The sequence below is a fragment of the Panicum virgatum genome, chromosome 9N (genome assembly GCF_016808335.1).
Source record: "Panicum virgatum strain AP13 chromosome 9N, P.virgatum_v5, whole genome shotgun sequence".
Lineage (NCBI taxonomy): Eukaryota > Viridiplantae > Streptophyta > Magnoliopsida > Poales > Poaceae > Panicum > Panicum virgatum.
Genome location: NC_053153.1, coordinates 15,801,543 through 15,821,877, shown reverse-complemented (window position 1 = coordinate 15,821,877; position 20,335 = coordinate 15,801,543). Strand labels below are relative to the sequence as shown.

The 20,335-nt window shown below is 44.2% G+C and overlaps 2 protein-coding genes across 4 annotated transcripts; both read right to left on the bottom strand.

The window, feature by feature from the left end:
• Positions 1-2,147: 2,147 nt before the first annotated feature.
• LOC120692227 (leucine-rich repeat extensin-like protein 6) lies at positions 2,148-3,747 on the bottom strand. The gene has a single exon (XM_039975488.1). The coding sequence runs from the start codon at positions 3,678-3,680 to the stop codon at positions 2,523-2,525; it is 1,158 nt and encodes a 385-aa protein (XP_039831422.1). The 5' UTR covers positions 3,681-3,747; the 3' UTR covers positions 2,148-2,522.
• Positions 3,748-9,094: 5,347 nt separating this feature from the next.
• On the bottom strand, positions 9,095-19,499 carry LOC120691570 (protein NETWORKED 1B-like). 3 transcript variants are annotated; one of them, XM_039974667.1, is made up of 7 exons: positions 18,829-19,499; positions 18,613-18,720; positions 15,489-15,721; positions 14,119-14,466; positions 12,724-14,045; positions 10,808-12,580; positions 9,095-10,510 (listed from the first exon to the last, which is right to left on the bottom strand). In XM_039974667.1, exons 3-7 carry the CDS (start codon positions 15,589-15,591, stop codon positions 9,464-9,466), a joined length of 4,593 nt encoding a protein of 1,530 aa, XP_039830601.1. In that variant the 5' UTR covers positions 15,592-15,721; positions 18,613-18,720; positions 18,829-19,499; the 3' UTR covers positions 9,095-9,463. The 3 variants fall into 3 exon arrangements, with proteins under 3 accessions (XP_039830601.1, XP_039830600.1, XP_039830602.1); XM_039974666.1 differs by lacking the exon at positions 18,613-18,720 and having other exon boundaries at positions 18,829-19,487; XM_039974668.1 differs by lacking the exons at positions 18,613-18,720; positions 18,829-19,499 and adding an exon at positions 18,137-18,271.
• Positions 19,500-20,335: the final 836 nt, after the last annotated feature.

Below are 20,335 nucleotides of genomic sequence, written 5' to 3'. Positions count from 1 at the left end.
ACGCAGATGAGTTTTTTTTTTTACTTTTGATTCATTATACAGATGATGTTCCATACACTTTATATACAATCCTTATTAATATTTTGCATGCCCTTTTATGATATAAGCAGAAGAACAACTTCATGATTCAGCCAAGGGCGTGTAGTACTTATGGCACATACAAATGCTATGGAATATATATAATCCTAGGGCGCGACCCCCCCTGGATCTAGACCGTGAGGTTGTGACAGTTATTACTAACACATGCATCATGACATGTGCATGCTTCCTCAAGAAAGAACATACTCTCTCTTAGAGATAAAAATTAAAATGAGCTGCTGCCTTCTCCTTAACTCCATTGCTTTGTACAATTAGTCATTTTACAGCCCTTTCTTTATTGACCTCGAACGGCTAATCGGTTGACGCTTGTGTCATTTACTGCCAATAAAAGTACTTGCCTAGATTATTTAAGAGCGAGGTAGCAGGTCATTATCAACAAGTTATGTGACCCCACATAAGACAGCAAAAATATACTATGATCGAAGCTTCATAATAGCAAATAATTCTGTAATTGCGACGCATCATCATTGGCTCACCTTTCTGTTTCCATTATCTTTTGGGATCTTGATCGTGTAATCAACTTTACACACTATTCTTGGTCAATTTTAATAATTGGAATATGGCATAAAAGATTGTCCTGACTTTACAAAATTGACTTTATGATATTAATGGTCACCATCATTCTGTGCGTTATGACAAATAAAAAAGGGCAGAAAATAATGCTTTTGCCCTTTGGATTGATCAGTTGGTGAAGAAAAGGCATACACTACATATATGTATACATAGAATGAAATGTGGGTCATATACAAGATATGAATAGGACAATTTCGATAACTAACCCGTCCCAAGAATCTTTTTTTTTGGAATGGTCACCGGGGGGAGAGAATCCCCACCTGAATGCATTGTATAAAAGTCGGGCAGAAGCCCGTACATCAATGGTTACAAGGATCGTGGCAGACCACATATTACAAACAGCAAGCCCGAGGCACAACAGGCTCAAAACAAGAAGAGACGAAAAGCACCAAGAATCTTCGTTTGATAATAATGTTCCTTTATCTGTTATCACCAATTCCTTTATTCATATGGACCACATCTTGAAACAAATGCAGTTCAACCTCCAATTATGAACCATCAAAAGACCAAAGTCCAATTTATTTATGGTTTTGAACCAAACGACTACATTGATCCATTGAGCGTCCGTAGTAAGTCAAAGATAAGTCCCTTTTAACACAAAATCCTAACCTTATATGGACCATTTCACCACTTTTTTCCCAATTGCTAGGTATCAAAATGACCAATTATATTTTAAAACTAATTTCACACTGCCCTTTAATCTACATGAAAAAGGAGGATAAATAAAAAAAATGTCCCACAAAAAATCACAAATTTTGATTGCAACAGAAGCCAATGCAATAACAGTAGTTAGAGGATAACAATTGATGGGAACAACAAATTGAGGATTAAAAGGCATAAACGCATGTTCATATATCAAGTATGCCATTCAGAGTCTGAAAACATGCAAAGTACCACCCGTTTCTTTTTGTTTATTGCAGGTAGCTTAAAACTAGGGGTCATATGCGCATCCTCTATTTCCACTTCTTTTTAACTTTTCTAGTTGAGCCATGCACATCAAAAGTGACCAAAGATTTGATGGAGATAGATCATGTTCTAGCTAGTTTGTGCATTACACTACCATTATTTAGATCAAGTGGTGAACTAGAGTTTGAGTTTATGTTAAGATATATATAATTTTTTTATGAAAATGGTGAGATAATGTTAAGATATGACTTAATGCAACCTAATAATATTAGGCAAAAATTATTAAGCTAATGGATGTAGGTTGTTATGAAGCTAATCTCCATACATGTTCTTTAGGTTTAACTATATATGGTTGCACACATTCATGCTAATAATATTTCTTGATTACGGAATTAAGTTTTCTCTTCTTTTGCATATAGATTATTAGTAGGCAGTGTAGTTTTATCTTTAAACAAAAATACGACTTTTATGGATGATTAATTCAGCAAGTGTGTAACTACGGGATAATATATGGGAGGAGTATTTGGCAATATAAAGATTATAATGAAAAACAAGATGCAGAGAGATAGTGATCATGTATGACTTTCGCACCCCCTTATTCAAATTCTTATTTGAGAGGCATATATAGTTACATGTCACATTTGTGTTGGGTTACATTAGCAATATGCCTTTTATGTGGTAACAAAAAGTTACAAGGAAAAGAACAAAGGTCAAAGCCTAATATACCCACTTGCAAACCCTTCTCGCTACCAAGTACACGTCTGGCACCGACGGCACAAATTAATCAAACTTACACAAATTTATAATTCGACTTAACTTTTTGCTCTTAATTAGGAACCGTTTTTAAAATTGTAGCAAGACCACTGTTTCTAGAACCCACATGCGTACGTGCATGCAGGGCAGCTTCGCAGTGTCCCTGCAGCCATCCATGCGAGAGCTTCTTTTCACAGCGGGTGATGAAGAATGCAGCCGTCGGCGCCGCAGTGCACCGGCGGGCGGTGCTCGAAGGCGATGCACTCCTCGTGCGTGCGCTGGTGGGGCCACTCGGGGATGCAGTTCATCCGGTCGTCGCGCAGGGGCACGTGGAGGCAGGACACCGGCTCGCCGCAGAAGTAGTTGCCGGCGACGGTGAGGTTCTTGAGCTTCGGCAGCATGCAGATGCTCTCCGGCACCACGCCGGACAGCTGGTTGTACCCCACGTTGAGCACCTCAAGGCTCTCCATGTCGCCGATGCTCTCCGGCAGCTCCCCGGCGAGCTCGTTGCGGCTGAGGTCCAGCACCTTGAGCTTCTTGAGCTTGCCGATCTCCGGCGGGATGCAGGAGCTGATGCTGGTGTTGAGGAGGACGAGCTCCACCAGCGTGTCGGCCATGTCGCCGATGCTCGGCGGCAGGCAGCCTTTCAGCTCGGTGTTGGCGAGCACGATGACGGACGCGGTGGAGTTGGTCAGGGTCCGCGACGACAGGGTCACGTTGAATCGGTTGTTGTTGGCGAAAAGCGCGTCGAGGCTGAGCTGCCGGCCGAACACGGCGTCTGGGAGCTGCCCGTCGAACTTGTTGAAGCGCAGGTCGAGGTACTTGAGCGACGGCAGCGAGGTGAGGAACGACGGGAACGCGCCGGAGAGGAGGTTGTTGCTGACGTCGAGCTCGAAGAGGAGGCGCATGTGCTGCATGGACCCCGGCAGCGTGCCGTGGAAGCGGTTGGAGTTGAGGTGGAGGAGCGCGACGTCGGCGAGGAGGCCGATGTGGTCGGGGAGGAACCCGGCGATGCGGCCGTGGTTGAGGTCGACGCCGGCGACGGTGAGGATGTGCGGGTCGTCGGGCGCCGCCGTGCAGAAGACGCCGGTGTAGTTGCACACGAAGGGGCCGCACCAGTTGGCGGTCAGGTTCTTGGGGTCCTCGATGATGGCGTGCTTCCACGCCTGCAGCGCGATGTACGCCGCGTCGAGGCGGTCGTTGAACGGCGAGAGGGGAAACGTCGGCGCCGCCGTCGGCGAGGGGGAAGGAGCCGGGAGTGGTTGGGAGAGACATGGGAGGATGAGGCAGAGGAGGAGGAGGTGTCGGAGAGCTCTCTTGCGTGTCATAGGCCCTGACAAAGGCGCCATTTTGACAGGAATAGGAAGATCGAGAGTGTGTGTGCAGTACTACTGTGGTATAGTCTTGGGAATTCGATGTGGTTGTATATATATTGGATTTTGGTGGGGGTTGGAGGGAGCTACAGAGCTTAGAGATGCATGCTTAAGCTTGGTCATTGATGTTGACATATAATCATACATTGTTCTCTTTTTTTTGACTTGGTTAAGGTTCTTAAGTAGGTGATGATATAGTAACATAAATATGGTTACTACATTTTATTACCATTTACACCATCATTTATTTTTTATTGGAAAAGATGACTCATATGTTTGTGAATGAAGGTGGTAGAATTTATCAATGAAGGGCAAGCAATAATTAAATGGGTAAAAATGCATAAAAATTCAAGGATGGTTTACATTTATATAAAAGTGGAAAATTCTGAAACGACATGCATTTCTAATTAAAGGGATTACCGAAACAAAACGTGATATTATTAGTTCATCTTGTTCTAAAGGTGCTAACTTTTTGTTGTGACTAAAGCTCAATCTCAGCCATTAGATTGTGTTGGGGCGGGTTAATAAACCTTTGATCCAAAATTAATACAGGTCCATTTAGAATTAACCCGCGAGTTAAAAACCTTTTTGCATTTGACTACTAATAGCCAAAAAAAATATCATACTATGGACATGCTTATGTTGGTTATTTATTGCATACGGGAGTAGCTACACATACGTATAGAAGGGATTTTAGCTTTTAAATATTATTAATTAGAATATCACGAGTTAAATAGAATTAATAAAAAATAAAGCTTATAGCTAATAATTATAATTATCTAGCTCACGCCCTCTTTCATCTATTAAATATTCAAACATAAACTCTAAAATACATTATTATTATTATTATTATTATTATCTAATAGTAATTGATTTAATTTTGCATCAGACCTCCATATCTGTTTGATATAAATTCAATTGAACCAATTGTTTATGAATTGGTATTCTTATCTCTTTCATCATACATAAATACATGGGTGACATATATCATCGGTGCTAATAATTTTATATAAGCAGTAGCATAAATAATGTATTAAAAACGATAGAAATAGTAATTTAAAATTTTATATTGGTGTATTTTAATATTTTATTATAATTATATAATTTAGATTTAGATTTAGGGATTACTTTAACTTTTAGTAATAATATAATTGGATAATTTATATTCCAATTTAGGGAGTTATTTGTATTACTTTATAATAGCATGCATGGGTAATTTACATGAAGATTAGGGGGTTACTTTAAATTTTTTTATAATGGCAGGGGTGAGTAATTTAGATATATATTTAGGGAGTTACTTTAGTCTATTTTCATAATAATAGAGGTGGGTAATTTATTATGATTAGAATTGTCGGATTGATGGCCGAATGTTTCTAATTTTTGTGAAAATTACTAGAACTAGTCAGGTTGGCGCGCTACCGTACCTATACCAAAAACATTAACCTAAAATATTAATGAAAAGATATTATTCGCTACTATGTTCGAAACAACATCGTATCGATGTATTAAGTTAAATCTAAAAATTATAGTAAAACAGCATAGTAGTTTAGAGTCTGAGAGCGCGCTAATCTCAAGCATTTTAGTATAGAGGTACAGACAATTTTTCCTGAGGAATTCATTTTTTTTTTGTGTCAGTAGGTATAATTTGATTACTTTAGTAGGAAAAAAAGATTAGAAATGAATGAACAGTTCAAGTATATTTTGTGAGTTTACGGAGGGAAACCCAAAGCCAAAAAGTAGTAGAACTACCACGTGTGAATGCAGTATACAAAGTTTAGTTATTATTTTTATATGTAGGAAGTAGTTAAATATATTTTGTATTGTCAAATAATAGAAGGAAAATAATTTTTTAAGATAAAAAGGATCACTTAATAGAACTGTGGGCCCCACGTAGGTCCCGTCTGAATAGTGCGTGGGTCCCGCGTGAATAGTAAACAATGCGTGGGGCCACGATTCACGGAAACGCTCCGATTCTTGGAGCTTTAGTATAGTATATTAATTAATTTCTCTATTTTTTTAAGTCTCCACGGACTTCACACGGACCGTGGTGAAGCTAGGATTGAATTGGGGGGGGGGGGCAGTGGTACAATAATCACAATAACACTAGCAGCCTCGCCTCAACACCTGCTCACACACAACTTGATTAATCTGATGCTGGACTAAAAGATTCGGAATTAAGGTATGGCTTATTAGATGGGGCTTGAGTACATGGTGAGCTACTGAGCTGAACTATTTCAATGGCTCAAGTACTCTTTCATTCTTTATGGCCCATAGATGATTGTTCTTTTACCCTTTGAGTCAGTTTAGTCCAAACGAGCACGGAGGTTCTTCTTCTATCTTTGGAAATCTCATCCATGCATAGAAATTGGAGGGGGAGAGGTGCTCCCTTATCCGGTAACCAGTACGGTGTACTTGAGCTTACTCTCCCTTTCATGGCTCTGTCACTTCCCAAGCTGTTCTTCTCTATATTGCTAGTTGTAGCAGTTTAGGCAAACATATATGCTGTGAGGCTAGAGTGGAGGAAGGGGGCCATCGTCGAATTTGGCCGATACATAGCTCCGCCAGTGCATGCAAAGGCTTAAAAAGAGTCTTTAATAATAGTAAGATATCAGAGATCGTGTCCATGATGGCCTAATAGATTTGTATTTGTGAATTGCGATAAGAGAAAGGACTCACTGACTTTAATGTTAGTAGCCCTCCTGGGTAGGAGTCTTGGAGTGACACCTTGGTCAGCTTGGAGCAATGGCAGTGCCTAATCTATTTGCGTTGTAGAGATTGACTCAGTGCGGTTTCTAGATCACAGAGTGACTGAAGGACACAGGACCATCGACGATCCTTATATCAAGAGTTCCTAAGTAGACCGTTGATGTGAGATTTCTATTACTACATGAGGACCAAACCAAGATTGAAAGAAGGATGTAGAAGAAGTTCGAAGCTTAGTCTTTTACGCTTTCTTTCTTATTTTTCTTGTGTTTTGTATTCTCCATTTGGAGGTTTGGGGTCTAAGTACTCGTGTAACATTTTGGCTTTGTAGCTGGACCGGGTTTTCTCCTTAATCTAAAAAAAAAGTGATTTGGCCACTATATATGCATAGTTTTTTCTCTAGTCGAATTGACACTCTATGTAGTTCAGCGACTCATGGAGGTTAAGTGCATTGGCCACTAGGACCATAGATTTTGGCGGAGTGGCAGGAGGTGGGAGTCAGGTGGGAGGTCATATCGGCGTTCATCTCCCGTCCCCATCCCTGTCTTGTAGGACGAGATCGAGATGGAAATGCTGGACGGCCGGCCGGCGACGACATCGACGCCAACGCCTGCTGATGCCCATCGTCGTCGATCTACCCCAATTCCGGCGCCGTGAGAGTCACAGGGATCTGATCTCGACCCGCCGCCGGCCGGCCTGACGATCCTCACGCAGCGAGCCCAGGATCGATCAACTGCAAGTGCGAGCACACCCATCAATTCGATCTGCACACACGGCCACAAAGGTTAACGTGTGCTAGGATGATGTCTGTGCTTTAGCTTTAGAGAGACCTAGCCGCTAGCTACTAGGGACGACGCACATGGAGGAGACGTCAGAGGAAAACATGCTGAAAGCTGATCGATTAAGTGCATGCATTTTCTTGTTGGAAATTGACCTTTTCCGTCCTCACCGATCTCTTGTTGGCACGCACATCTTTGACACACTACTTTTGAGAGACCAAAATGTTTTGCGTCTCTCTCTCTCTCTCTCTCTCTCTCTCTCTCTCTCTCTCTCTCTCTCTCTCTCTCTGGCGTTTGACAGTTACAACTCTACAGCTGCTGCGCCCAATGCAATCCGGTAGGTGAGAGGGGAAATGGTAGCTGGTGATGAGATCGCGTCACTAGCTCCGAATCTTGGCACTTTGGTAAATCAAATGCAGCAGCAAATGCGGTTTTAGGTCAATGTTTACCCCCACCCTTTTGCACCCCAAGATTAGATATTCTTATCCAAGGTAGGTTAACCTCTACGCTTTTCGCCGACAGCTTCTCTAGCTACTCACTTACCGCGGCCATGCATGAACTTCTCATGCATCCGCCTCTCGCTCTCGGAACTTTCCTGCTACTTCGTCACAAGCATTTTTCAAATAAACGAATTGAATTTCCCTTGCAAATTACAACCACTTGAACTGCATAAAACACAAGTTTTACTCGGTTTTGCTGAAGCCTTCAACGCAAGAGCTGCAGAGAGCTGCTTGCAGTCGATCAGACTGAGCTTTCACGCACACTACTGCTCTTTGAATTGTAGACGAAGAAACCGGTGTCGAAGAATGCCGGGGCGGGTGTGTTCTTCCATCTGTTTGGTACATGGTGAGTGGTGACATCCAATGCCCGCATGTCACCGGCCCGACAAGAAAGATCACCGCATGATCGCTTCATATTGAACGCGCTGGCACTTGCGATGGTGGTCTTGGAAGGGTCAAGATGCTTTGATCCTTTCTGCACGAGGTTTCTTAGAGCTGAGAGCAAGCGACCTGATCAACATGGAACCATGCAATGCATGCATGCCGTGCCTGGCCTAGTTTGACCTGGGTCAGATAGCAGCGTGGGCCTTATATGGTTTGGTCAAGCAGATGACATGTAGCTCTCGGGGTATACTGCACCAAATCAGGACCACACATCTAGAGAGAGAGAGAGAGAGAGAGAGAGATAGAGAGAGATGTACAGGCAGTGTGTCGTTTTACTGCAGATGAAGGCACGCCTGACGACTTACAAAGTTACAATGGGATCTGCAACTGCAACAACACAGTGTTATTTGTCCAAACAATGCGAGTTAGGTTACCAAAAACGCTTCCAAGTGGTGCGGCCACTGACTAGCTTTGATCTATAGCTAGATTAATCAGAGGTCCTCGTCATGTGCGCCAACCCAATATGCAATGACCAGAACACGAGTCTCGGTTGATCTCTTCTCCTCTTGACATGGTAATCGCTACTGAAGGACAAACGGTACTAAACAATTGGCACCATAAGGATTCAGTAAAAAGCACTGGAAGAACAGAAGGTTGTTTAGTGTTTACAAGTCTTTCAGTTTCATACAGTGTGCGTGGTAAAGGACGAATGACGACAGAGAAGTAGAAAACCGTTGAAAAAGAGGACACATGTGAACATAACTAAACCTTGAGATGATGCTATTATTCTACTAACTCATGATTAGGATTGGCATTCATGCCTAGAGGACCTCAGGGTAGCAATCTCACCAGGCTATGAAAAAGGCACGAAAAGGATGGAGCATTTCAGAATTGAGATGTAAGACTACCTACCCCTTTCCAGCGTCAGGAGATGCATGTAACATGGGTATACTCGTGGGAAGATGACGACCATGTCAAAAGATACAACGCTCAAACCATGGATCAACAGCTCACCGACAAGATGTTCGTCACATTCAGGCCTTTTTCATATCATGTTTGTACAGAAATTCACATGGTAATGTAATGTCCTCCAAGACTCGATTAATTGTATACTCTATCCTGTTTAAGGAAATTAAAACTTCTTCTGTAACAAAGATTAACTTTAGACCATGGACATGATCAGAATCTACAAGAAACAAATGTTAGCAATAATTTTACAAGCCAACAGTCATTTGTAACATTATTATCCATGGCTACCATGTACAAACCCTTATACACCCACTCATTTACCTATAAAGAGCAAGAACAAAATAGATGACTTGATGCAATTCTGAAGCTGACAAGATTGGCCTTCCGTTGTGCCTTTTAAAAAAGAAGCGGCGTGAAAGGCGAGTTAGTCATCGATGGTTTTCGCTCTCATGCAACCACAAGGCGAGCTTCGCTGTTGTTTGCGACTGTCCCGCCTTCGACCATAGAGATACTCTACGAGCTGCACTTTGGACCGCCGCTGCAGGGCTTTTGAATTCTTTCTGCTACTCTGCTCCTCCTCGTATTTCAGCAGAGCCTGCTGGACCTTCTGCATTTCCACCTCCAGCCTCCCGATCTTCTCAGACATCTTCCTTGCACGCTCCAAAATCTTCCGTTGATGTCTGCTCCTCAAGTCGGTGTTTTCCGCGTCAAGACCATCAGCGGAGGTGAACTCCTCGGCCTTCTTGGATAGCTTGCTATTAGTATCAATTAACTGCATGATGGTACCCTCAGCTTCTCTTATTTGGTATCTGACACTCTCGAGCTCAAGCTCTTCAGATGTTTCAGCATTTGTTTTAAGTTCTTGGATGCTGGACTGGAGGGCATTGAGCCTCTGTGCATCAGAAGATAACCTTTCAACGACCTTGTTTTTCCACTCCTGGTGTGGCTTTGTGGGGGCCAACCTCGGTAGCTCTTGCTTGTCGATGCCGAGCTCCTTCACAACCATTTGGTTGTTGTCTCTCCCAAATGACTCACTTTGCGGTGGCCTTAAATCATCAGCCATATGTCCACGGCTCGGCTCAACAATACCGTGAAGGTTGACCATTTTGTCATTTACTTGACCTGAACTTTTCTTTTCCTGATCAAATGGACTAGTTCTACGGCCTGAAGAAGTTTGGATGAGGTCAAGTTGAATGTCTTTTAGCATTTGTTCGTAATTCATTTCAATTATGTCATCATCCAAGATCTCCTTGAGCTTCAGCACCTCAATCTGCTTCTTTGCTTCCTGCAAATTGGCGTTGAAATCAAGCCTCTCTTGTTCAAGAAGGACACCAGTATCTGTGACCACCTTCTGAAGGGCTTTGATTGTTCCATGCAATTTCTGCAACTCCATGTCCTTCACCATCCTCATTGCATTTTCATCACCACTGGATCGCAAGGTCTTCAGAAATTGAGGCGACGACACATTTTCCTAAAATAGGAAACAAACATAATGAGTTACAGAATATTTTTTCTTTGCACAAGTATAAATTTAAGATTTCTCATGCATATCATTAGGAGCTAGAACTGCTATACTCTGCAATCACTGTGTACTATTTAAAGTATATTTGACTCCTGCTTAAACTGAAGGTTAGGAGAAAATAGCTAAATATACTTCATTAAGTCACTGGTAGAAAAGACTTGTTAGAGAATAGCAGTATGATACTAAAGCAGGAACTATATATGACCCTTAGATCTTTGAATAAAACATGAAAGAGGGGATGGATACCTCCATTCCGAGCTTATTTGATTGCAAGCAGTCACTGGCAAGGGACAAGGTTTGCTCTTCCAGGGCACTGACTTCATTCTGCAATGATCCTAACATCATGAAATCACCATTTAGATCGACCTTGAGTCTTCTGTTTTCAATCTCAACAGCATTCAGTTTGTCCTTGAGCTCATCTACATATGAGTTTCTTTGTATGATTTCTTCCTTCAGCACCTCCTTCTGTACCATGGCACTTATCTCAAAACTCTCGCATGTTATGATGAGCTCAAGGACCTTCTCCTTGAACAGAGCTGCATTCGTGATGGCCATCTGCATGTTAGCCAGCAATTTAATGATCTCCTCATCACAAGCTCTGATGTCGAACACAGTGTTCTCCTTGCTCCTAAGCATTTCCACTTCGTTCCTCAACTTAAATACCTCATCCTGTAGCATTTCACTTGACTCCTGAAAATTAGCATCGCTGAATTCTTTGTGTTGTTCCACCTCCATGTTTACATAGTAATCTTGGGTTTTTCTGTCAGAATTCAGAAGACTGGCATCTCTCCACCCTGGATGTCCTTTTTCTTCAGCAGTTTGCACAATAGACCCACCATAAACACTCATGGTTCTACTTAGTTCTTTGCCAAGGTGATTGTTCTCGATTTCTATGTCTCCAAGCCTCTTGATCATCATCTTGATCTCCTGATAAAGTTCATTGCCTGCTGTTTGTAGGCAGCCAAAATTATTATGCAAAGACTTCAGCTGCAATGTCCTCTCTTCATGAAGGCTTCTAAAAATCACACTGAGGATATCTTTGCTGACTGCTTCAGTAACAAGATTGCTGAAGTCATGTTCAAACATCTTACGTTTCTCAATGGAGTCATTTAATTCATTTGACAGAAAAGAGTTCGCTTGTAACAGCTTGGTCATCTCGCTTTGCAATAACCTCCTGGACTCCTGCAGTTCTGACAGCCTTCCAACTAAGAACTTTGCCTCAGCCTTTAGCTCATCCACTTTATGGTTACGAGCCTCTACCTCTTCCAAGAACTCATCACTTATCTTCATAAGTTCCTCTTTTTCTCCCTGCAGCTGGAGAAGTCCGTCATTCTTTGTCTGCTGATCTTGCTTCAAGGCATTCCGCTCTGACCTCAAGTCAGCCACCTCTTGCCCAAAATGCTCCAGAAGTGTAACAACAAGTGATTTCTCAACAAGCTCATTCTGCTTCACATCCTGGGCATCGGATACATTATTCAGTAGGCAGCTTATCTCATTCAAGATGAGCTGCACAATGATTTCAAGCTTCATTTGGTCTAGTGATTCATACTTACGATCCAAATGCAATACTCTCACCACTGAATCAATTCCTTCAGTTAGTTTCTGATTATGCTGTGATAAGCTGTACATTTTACCCTCCTGGACCTTGCATGTTTCTTTCTTCTCTTTCAACTGTGACGAGATCTCGGAATTTACTTCGGCCATGTCATTCAAACACTGTTGCAATACAAATATCTCTATCTGAGTTTTGATAATCTTGAGCTCCTCTTCTCCAAGCTGCACCTCTCTATTCCTGCCCTCTTCTACTAATAAGCTAATCTTCTTCTGTAGAGCATCGAATCGACTGTTGCTTGAGTGTGTACTATCGTCATGCTCTTTCCTCTCAAGCCTGATCTGTTCCTGTAGCTTGATCACTTCATCAAGCACCAAGTCCTTCTCCTTCTGCAGATCTGAGTGCCTCCTTTCTAGTACTTTGTATTGCCTTTCCAAATTCAGTAGAGTGACAGTGATGCTGTCAACCTGAAATAAAAATGGTAATACTTAGAAGGTAGACCAAATTATTTTTTATGAAAACTGGAAAATATTTTTTTAGCCTGCCCCAACTTGCTTGGGACTAAAAGGTGGTGGTTGTGGTGTTGGAAAATAATAATTTTCAGACATACCTGGCGGGCAAGAGTTTTCTTCTCAGATTGAAGTATAGAGTTATGATTTTGGAGAGCTTGTGAAGATTCTTTCAGTTCTTTCAACTTCCTCCTCAAACTCTCAAGCTCAGCATTAGCTTGAGATAATGAATTTTCCAAGAAAACATTCTTCTCCATTAGCTCCTCCATGGTCTGAGAAACTACCTCAATCTGTGCAATAAGCACAGCTCGTTCAGACTGATGAGTGGTAATCTTGGATTTCAGGTGCATGCATGATTCTTCTAATGCCACCTTGTTTTCCCTCAACCCCTCAAGCTCGGTGGTTGCAGCTGACAAAGACTCCTCTAACTGTGCATTCATCTCTGACATCCTCTCCAACTGTCTAAGGTTGTCAACATGCCGAAGTTCAATGCTGTCATGGTTCTTGACAATCTCTTTCAGCTCAACATTGCCATCCCTCAACTCTTGTGCCAGAGAGTGTAGAGATTCTACATTTAAGTTCACAGACTGTATCTGTTCCTTGATTGAAGAGTGTTTCCTCTCGTAGTCACTCCTGTCCTCTTTAAGGTAAGAAAGCTCATGTTGAAGTTTCTTCTTTTCTTCCAAATGTTGGCAAACCTCTTCCTCCAGTCTTCTTTGCACATTCTTCATGGAAATTATCTCATCCTGCAAGCGAATTATTGCTGCTGAAGAACAGTGGCTTTGATCATTCAACTTTTGGTTCTCTTCCACAATCTTATCCAATTCTTTCTGAAGCACAACTTTGCTTTCTTCAATGTCCCTGATCTTGCATACCTCACTCTGCTTCTCAAGAGCCAAATGCCTCAGTTTATCTTGTGCCAGTAGTAATTGCTTCTCCAAAGAGAGTTGTGTCATTTCTGCTTGCATACGCTTGAGATGCTCTTCTTCTGCAGAGATTTGAAGCTTTTCCAACTCAGCTTGATTATCATTTAGCTCATCATGCTTCTGTTTCAACAAAAGTTTCAGATTGTCTAGCTCCAAGCACAAGTCCTGATTAGATCTTTCAAGCAGAAAGAAATGTTCATCTCCTTTACCCAAAGCTTGTGGTCCAGTTTGCATCTCCTCTTTAAGCCTGTTGAACTTCTCCTGGGTATGCATAATTTCAGATTTGAGGTTTTGTAATCTAGCAGTTGATTGTTGGCACAATGAAACTGCAGCTTCCTTCTCTGCTTCTTGTTGAGCGAGGGACTCCTTGAGGTGAATGATCTCACACTCAGATTTGTTGCTATGCTCTAACATTGACGAGATCCGGTCCTTGAGGTCTTGGTTTTCTGCTGATAAGCTTGCTAGTTCTTTACGCAGCCTCTCGTAATCTTGGTCATCTGCAAGAACACATTTTATTTGACATGCTATATTTTCAATGTTACATTAACCACCAAACACTTACAGGCCTACCTTTATTACGCTTTTTTGGATCACTAGCATTGATGAAAGAGAGGAAATATGGAGACATGTCCAGATTGTCCATGTCAGTTTCAATCGAAGCAGTTTCAGCCGGGAGATCATCATCCAAGTCCATTAGAACCTGATCAGGAAATGCCTCTGCTATCTTTCGATGTGCTTGTCGAAGTTCTCCTGCTGCATGATCATATCTTTCTGCTAAAGCTCGGTATGCACGGTACAACTCCTCAAGTAAGGTCATTAGCTCAGGTCGCCTTCGGTAGTACATTTCTGCTCTTTTTGCAAATGATTCAGCATCTTCTTCAATGATCCTGATCATCAGTTTAATTTTGCTATCCATATCTGCATTTATCAAGCATTCCAGAAAAAGCAAACTCTTTTGAAACAAAAGGAAGGTTGATTGAAGTACTACTTCTATGTTATAAGAAGACATGATATTACTGCTGATAAGGTTTCAGAAAGACCAATTTAAAAGTTGTACTATTATTTTAACTGTCTAAGACAGGCAGGCATCAAACTAGAGCAAGTGCGCCTAGAGCAGTAACTATTCTAGCCTAAATATTGTTGCATTTTCAAATAGTGATAACAAATCATACATTGACGAGGTGCATTGCTCTGCAGCTGAAGTTGATATTGTGTATCACAGTGCTTTACTGCTAGATTAATATGAAATAATGATATCAGACTAGAATATGGTGATTGATTATAGTAGCCTCCGGAAGTCCTAAACCAAGACATAATGCTTCCAGGAGACCTAACTCGTAATGTCATATACCAGCATTTATGTCCATGTGCTTTCTCAATATTCTATTGACTATTGCACAGATACCATCACAGTGCAAATTCATTTACAAATCATATTATGTAATAGCTGCTAAAAAAACTGTATATACAAAAAGGATGCATATCACATTTGTACTTGGAACCATAAAGTGATGACAAACTGGCAATCAGCACAAGGTGACTGAGGCTGCGGATTATCTTTAGCAAATGCCAAAAAAGTGTGAAGAATTTGGAATGGAAAATAGTTTTTTATGCTTAGTGTGTACCAAAATAATAAAATATCTTATTTAAGAGTTCTCAATTAGAAATGTGAATCTTGGGGCAATAACAGCCAATCTAGAGAATTAAATCAATTGCAGTTTGGTCAATTATCACAGAAACTTAAACTCTGCATTTATGCAGATTAAACATGAAACTGATTGAGAAATTTGACTTAAATATTTTCCCCGTTTCAATCATTTTTATTTAGAATTGATTGCAATTTTCGAGAACACTACACAATCTGCCAGTTCCTTGAATTCAAATGGGTCTGAGTGTCTGACATATAAGAAAATTCCCATAAATACTTTGAAATAGTTTACCTGAAAGATTTTCTTGTAGCCATTTTGAGTTCTTTGGGCAAATATGGCTGTCCCACCACCATGAGTATTTGCGCCTTGTATTGGTTGGCGACGTCGTTGCCATTGTGCCAACAAGTCAATGAATTGAGATGTTCCTCAAATTCTCACAAAGAAGCTTTGGTCCTTTGTAATTCCACGACCAGTGAAAGGAGAAAGCAACAAGAAGCAATCACAATTTAACACTAGTTAATTACCTGCAATATATCAAAAACCAACTCTTAGCATCAAGCAGAAAATGAAGTATTCTTAGCATGGAAAACGAAAAACAAAGTACACAACTGTCTCAGCCAGCAACCATCCAAGACACTACAATACAAAGAAAAATATCATCTAAACTTTTAATACGATGAATCAGTTCTCAAGCCATAAATCCCAATTAGAAACTTGTGTTTCCTTTGTGCCTCCCTTATGAACAAAACAGGAGTTAAGGCTTAAGGGTGAAAGAAAGCAACCATAAGAGCATCAGAACTACAAGCACACTAATCTCCACAAATTTGGGCCACAATTTGCTACTGTGGATCATATAACTTTAGGTATGAAAAGGGAAAAAACACGCCCGTGTCGCTCCTTCTCGGGGTGGCTCGGGCGGAGCCCCTACGCCCGGCGGCGCCACCCTCCTAGCGCCACTCCCCACCCCTCGCCGTCGCCTGATCGGCCGCCGGAAGTCCGCGCGGCCGCAAGGAAGGCGGCGGCGGGGCTCCGCCCCCCTCCCTCCTCCTCCTTCCTCCCACTCGCACACTCCTAACTGGTGGTCTCGTCCATGGCGGCGGCGGCGCCTGCCGGTGGTCCGCGGCCGGATCTGCACCGTTTGGGCCTGGATCCGCCCTCACGACCGCCTGATCTGCTCCCCCGGGGCCTCCGCGCGACGGGGGTCTACGGCAGCAGAGGGGCCCGGCGGCGGCGGCGGCGCGCGCCGGGGCATGGTCGCAGCCGGCTCGGCACGGCTCGGGCCTTCGCTCGTCGGGGCACGACGGCTGCGGCAGCGGCGGTTCTGGCTGCGGCGGCTCCCGCGGCCTACTCTCGCGCGCGGCACAGCAACGACGCGGCCAGAGCGCGGCGGGGCTCGGCTCGGCGGCGTCGCGGCCAGCATGCAGTGCTCGGCTCGGCGGCGTCGCGGCCAGCATGCAGTGCTCGGCTCGACGGCGTCGCGACTAGCATGCAGTGTGCTGCTCCGTGGGGATTGACTTGGGTGCTGGCGAAAGCTTGGACGGCGACGTCTGCGGACGCCGCTCCCTCCTTGGAGGCGTCCTTTTGCACCTCTCGGCATCCCCATGCCGGATGTGTTGCGGGTGAAAACCTAACCCATCTTGGGCTGGCGTCGGCGGCGTTTTCAGCGACGCAACCTTCTTGAAGGCGACGCTAGGCTAATCCGGATGGCGGCGGCGACCATCGACAGGGTGTGCTACTTCTTCTCTTCCTTTTTTTCCTTCTATAAATAGTTTTGTTGCTTGCGCTGGTGCGGCTCGCATCGAGGACCCAATCCGACCGGGCAGGGTGTGTAGAGGCTCTGGTCGACGGCCCAATCCGACTAGACGTAGCGAGTTGAGGTCTGGGTTGATGTCCCAATTCGACCTGGACAGTGGGGATGAGCCATGTCTCTAGAGGCTTCCTGTCCGCGCAGGGGGTGCAACGGAGATTCCGGCGGCGGCACGATGAAGGTGAAGTTTTGGATTGGCTTGGTGGTACTATGTCACCCTCGACGACGAAGCAAACCCGGATCCTTGGAGAGTCCAGCGGCGGTGGTGGCGTGACCCCGTGCGCTTTAAGGTGGTGTCCGAGGAGTGTTGTGCGGCGGTGGATGCGGCGAGGCCCCCACGCGTTGAGTTGAGCCCTGGGTCGATGTCCCAATCTGACCTAGGTGAGGAGTTGTCTCGGAGTTCCAAGATCCTGCACTTTTTTTCGGTGTTTGGGGTGCATGGTGCCGCAACGGTACTTCGGCGAGGGGTCCTGCATGGCGGTGGCTCTTTCGGTGTGGTGCGGTGGGCCCCTCTGCTGACTTCTGCTAACGTACGGCCAGAGTTGGAAGATCTGTGATTGTGTCTGCGTGATATGAAGACGACGGCGGCATGACGGAAGAGTCGTGGTCGCCACTTGGCTTGCAGCGGACTGCGGCGGCCAGCTCTGCACGGCAGCGGCTAGTCGGTGCAGGACATCGTCGGGGACGACGGCGCTCGCGAGGTGGGCTACATGTCGGCTTCTTCTTGGGTAGTGGTGGCATGGTGTGGTGGTTTTGTATGGAGTCGAGTTTGAGTTGCACAACCGTGTTGACGTCCCAATCCAACCGGTTGTTTGAGTCGAGTTCAAGAGTTGTGTGGTCGTGTTGACTGGTATTGGTGTTGACTCGTATTGGTGTCGATGTTTGTTGTGGTGCCCAGTCTGGGCGTTGTCTTCTTTTTAATATAATCGGCAGCTCTCCTGCCTGGTTCGTTTTAAAAAATATATATATAACTTTAGGTATGCAGTATGAAGGATATAGAGAGTCAGAAATGAGTGACCTCCTAAAGCAATCATCAGAAGAGATGGAAGAGACAAGAATTTTTTGGGGGGAAAGGAGAAAGAAAAGCAGGAATGTACTCAAGCAGTGCAAGAGAAGCAAACCAAAACAATACCATAAGTGGACTATTCCAGAAGTTGAGGAAATCAGAACTTCAGAAGAAGCTCAAGGTTCCACACCAATTGCTCGACAATCGCCAGAACAACCCAACAGATGCGATGTTGCTTGCAGAACTAGGAAACGAAGCATCGGGCAGCAATAATAAAGGAAAGGAAATGACAGGGGAAATGGTGGGGCAGCGACAAGAAAACCCAACAACCCCACATAAAAAAAGATGCCCCTCAACCCAACCACTTCCAGCTCCCAGATGCCCCCACGAAATGCAGGTGGAATTCCAACCCATCAGGAAAGAACCGGCATTGATTGCTCGGTTGCTGTAATAATCGGGTGATCAAACCGGGTATGCAAAGCAAATTCTTCAGATTTTCTTTTTCAGAATAATGAAGACCAGATTCGGCTCAGCTCAAGAGCCACGAACTGAATACGTGAAGCAACTATTGGAGGAAAAGAGAGGGCCATTGACAGAGTTACCAGGCGCAATCTTTGAGGGGAAAGAATTGCAATTGGCCGGAGAAGCTATGAAGCAGCACGGCGATGATGAGGGACAGAAGGCCCCAAAAAGAAATGCAAAAAGGCAATCTTGCAGAAGAAAACGGAAAGAGAACATCATCAAAGGAGGCTACAGCAAAAATCATGAAGGGGGCGTGAGGAAAAAGTGAACAAAACGAAGGAAAGGCTAACGCATACCATGAGCAAGGTGCAAGTGCAAGCGAGGGGTGGCGGCGATGCTGCTTGCAGCGAGACCCCGGCGGCGGCAGCTGCAACCCATGAAAGATTCAGCTGCTCCCCTCTCGCCGCTACGGCGCCATCTCGCTCGCTCCCCCGCTGCCTCGGAGCGAATGCGGTGGCGGCAACGGACGTGAACCCCGGGATCGGATCGGATCGGAGAGTGGGGAGCGGATGGCGCTGACGGCTATCTAGAGTCGTCGGTTTGTTCAGGCACTCGGTACTGATCCCGGAAAGCAAGTGCAGGACTCTCTCTCCGATTCCGGGTGGGAGCGAAGGAAAAGGGATTTGTCTGCTGGTGAGTTCTTGGCTGGATTTGGCTGGCGCGGCGCACCAGCTCTGGTCTTGTCTGTGCGTGGGGGGTGGGGACGGAATGAATTGGAATTGCGCGAGCGAGGAGGAATGATTAGGTCTTTTTGCACGATTCCTGGCATGAGGCGTATATGTTAATGACGATTACTGTTGCTGGCTAATGATTCTTTTTTTCCCCGCCGGTGGCGCACTCGCTCATGCTGTTTGCGATTGCAACGGCGGCAAGGGTCCCGCGCGGAGGAAGAAAATGTTGCAGGGATCGAGCAGCCATGGACTTTCAGAGTTCATGGCACTGGAGCACGGCCGGGTCGATAAATGGAATCCTGCATCTTTCCCCGCTTACATCATGTTGAGTTGCCGTACAATAAAAATCGTCATAATAAGATGATTTTTTCTTACATGTCCTGTCAAGAAATAATGCAGATCCAAGGAGTTCATCCAGCACCGAAAAACTATGCTAGTATTTATCTAGCAGGTTGCTTTGCCTGTAATCCACACATAGCAACCACTGCACCTTTTAACTGATAGCAGTCTACCTTTTTACCCTCCTCCCTGGTTTCTAAAATCGTTTTTTTTACAGCGTAAAGATGGCTTTCAAGCTTTTTCCAGGGCCCTCCACTACCGCGACATGGCAACCAGCAGAGAACTACTATATTCCTTGAGAGACAAAAAAAAGAAAAGAAAAGAAAATGATCACTTGGTATATATTCAAAGGTAGACTTCTTGTATCCATCATACACCTGCACTTGACACTGCACTATGTGCAGTGCGTATGTAGATGGGAGCCAGCCTGCATCGTGACAGCGTCTTGGACCACGAAATTAAATTAAGTTTGTTGCGTGTCCAAATCGCTCGCATGTTACGCATCGTACACGCGCTGCTAACACATCCTACATGGCCATGGCAGGCCCTTAATCAGTATTCAGTACTCATCTTGATCGATGTATCTTTGTCCAACTTGTATTGCTTTTCAGCTTATTACTCATCAGGCACTAACCCAGCAAGTAACCTGCTTTGTCACAACGCCATGGCCCCTCTATATTATCCCGGTCACCGACAGTCTCGCAGCCAACAGTGGGCACAGCAAATCTCTTTGCTGCAAATATAGCAGCACGAATTGATTGGGATCGATGCTTGGGGGGTCATCATAAAAAAA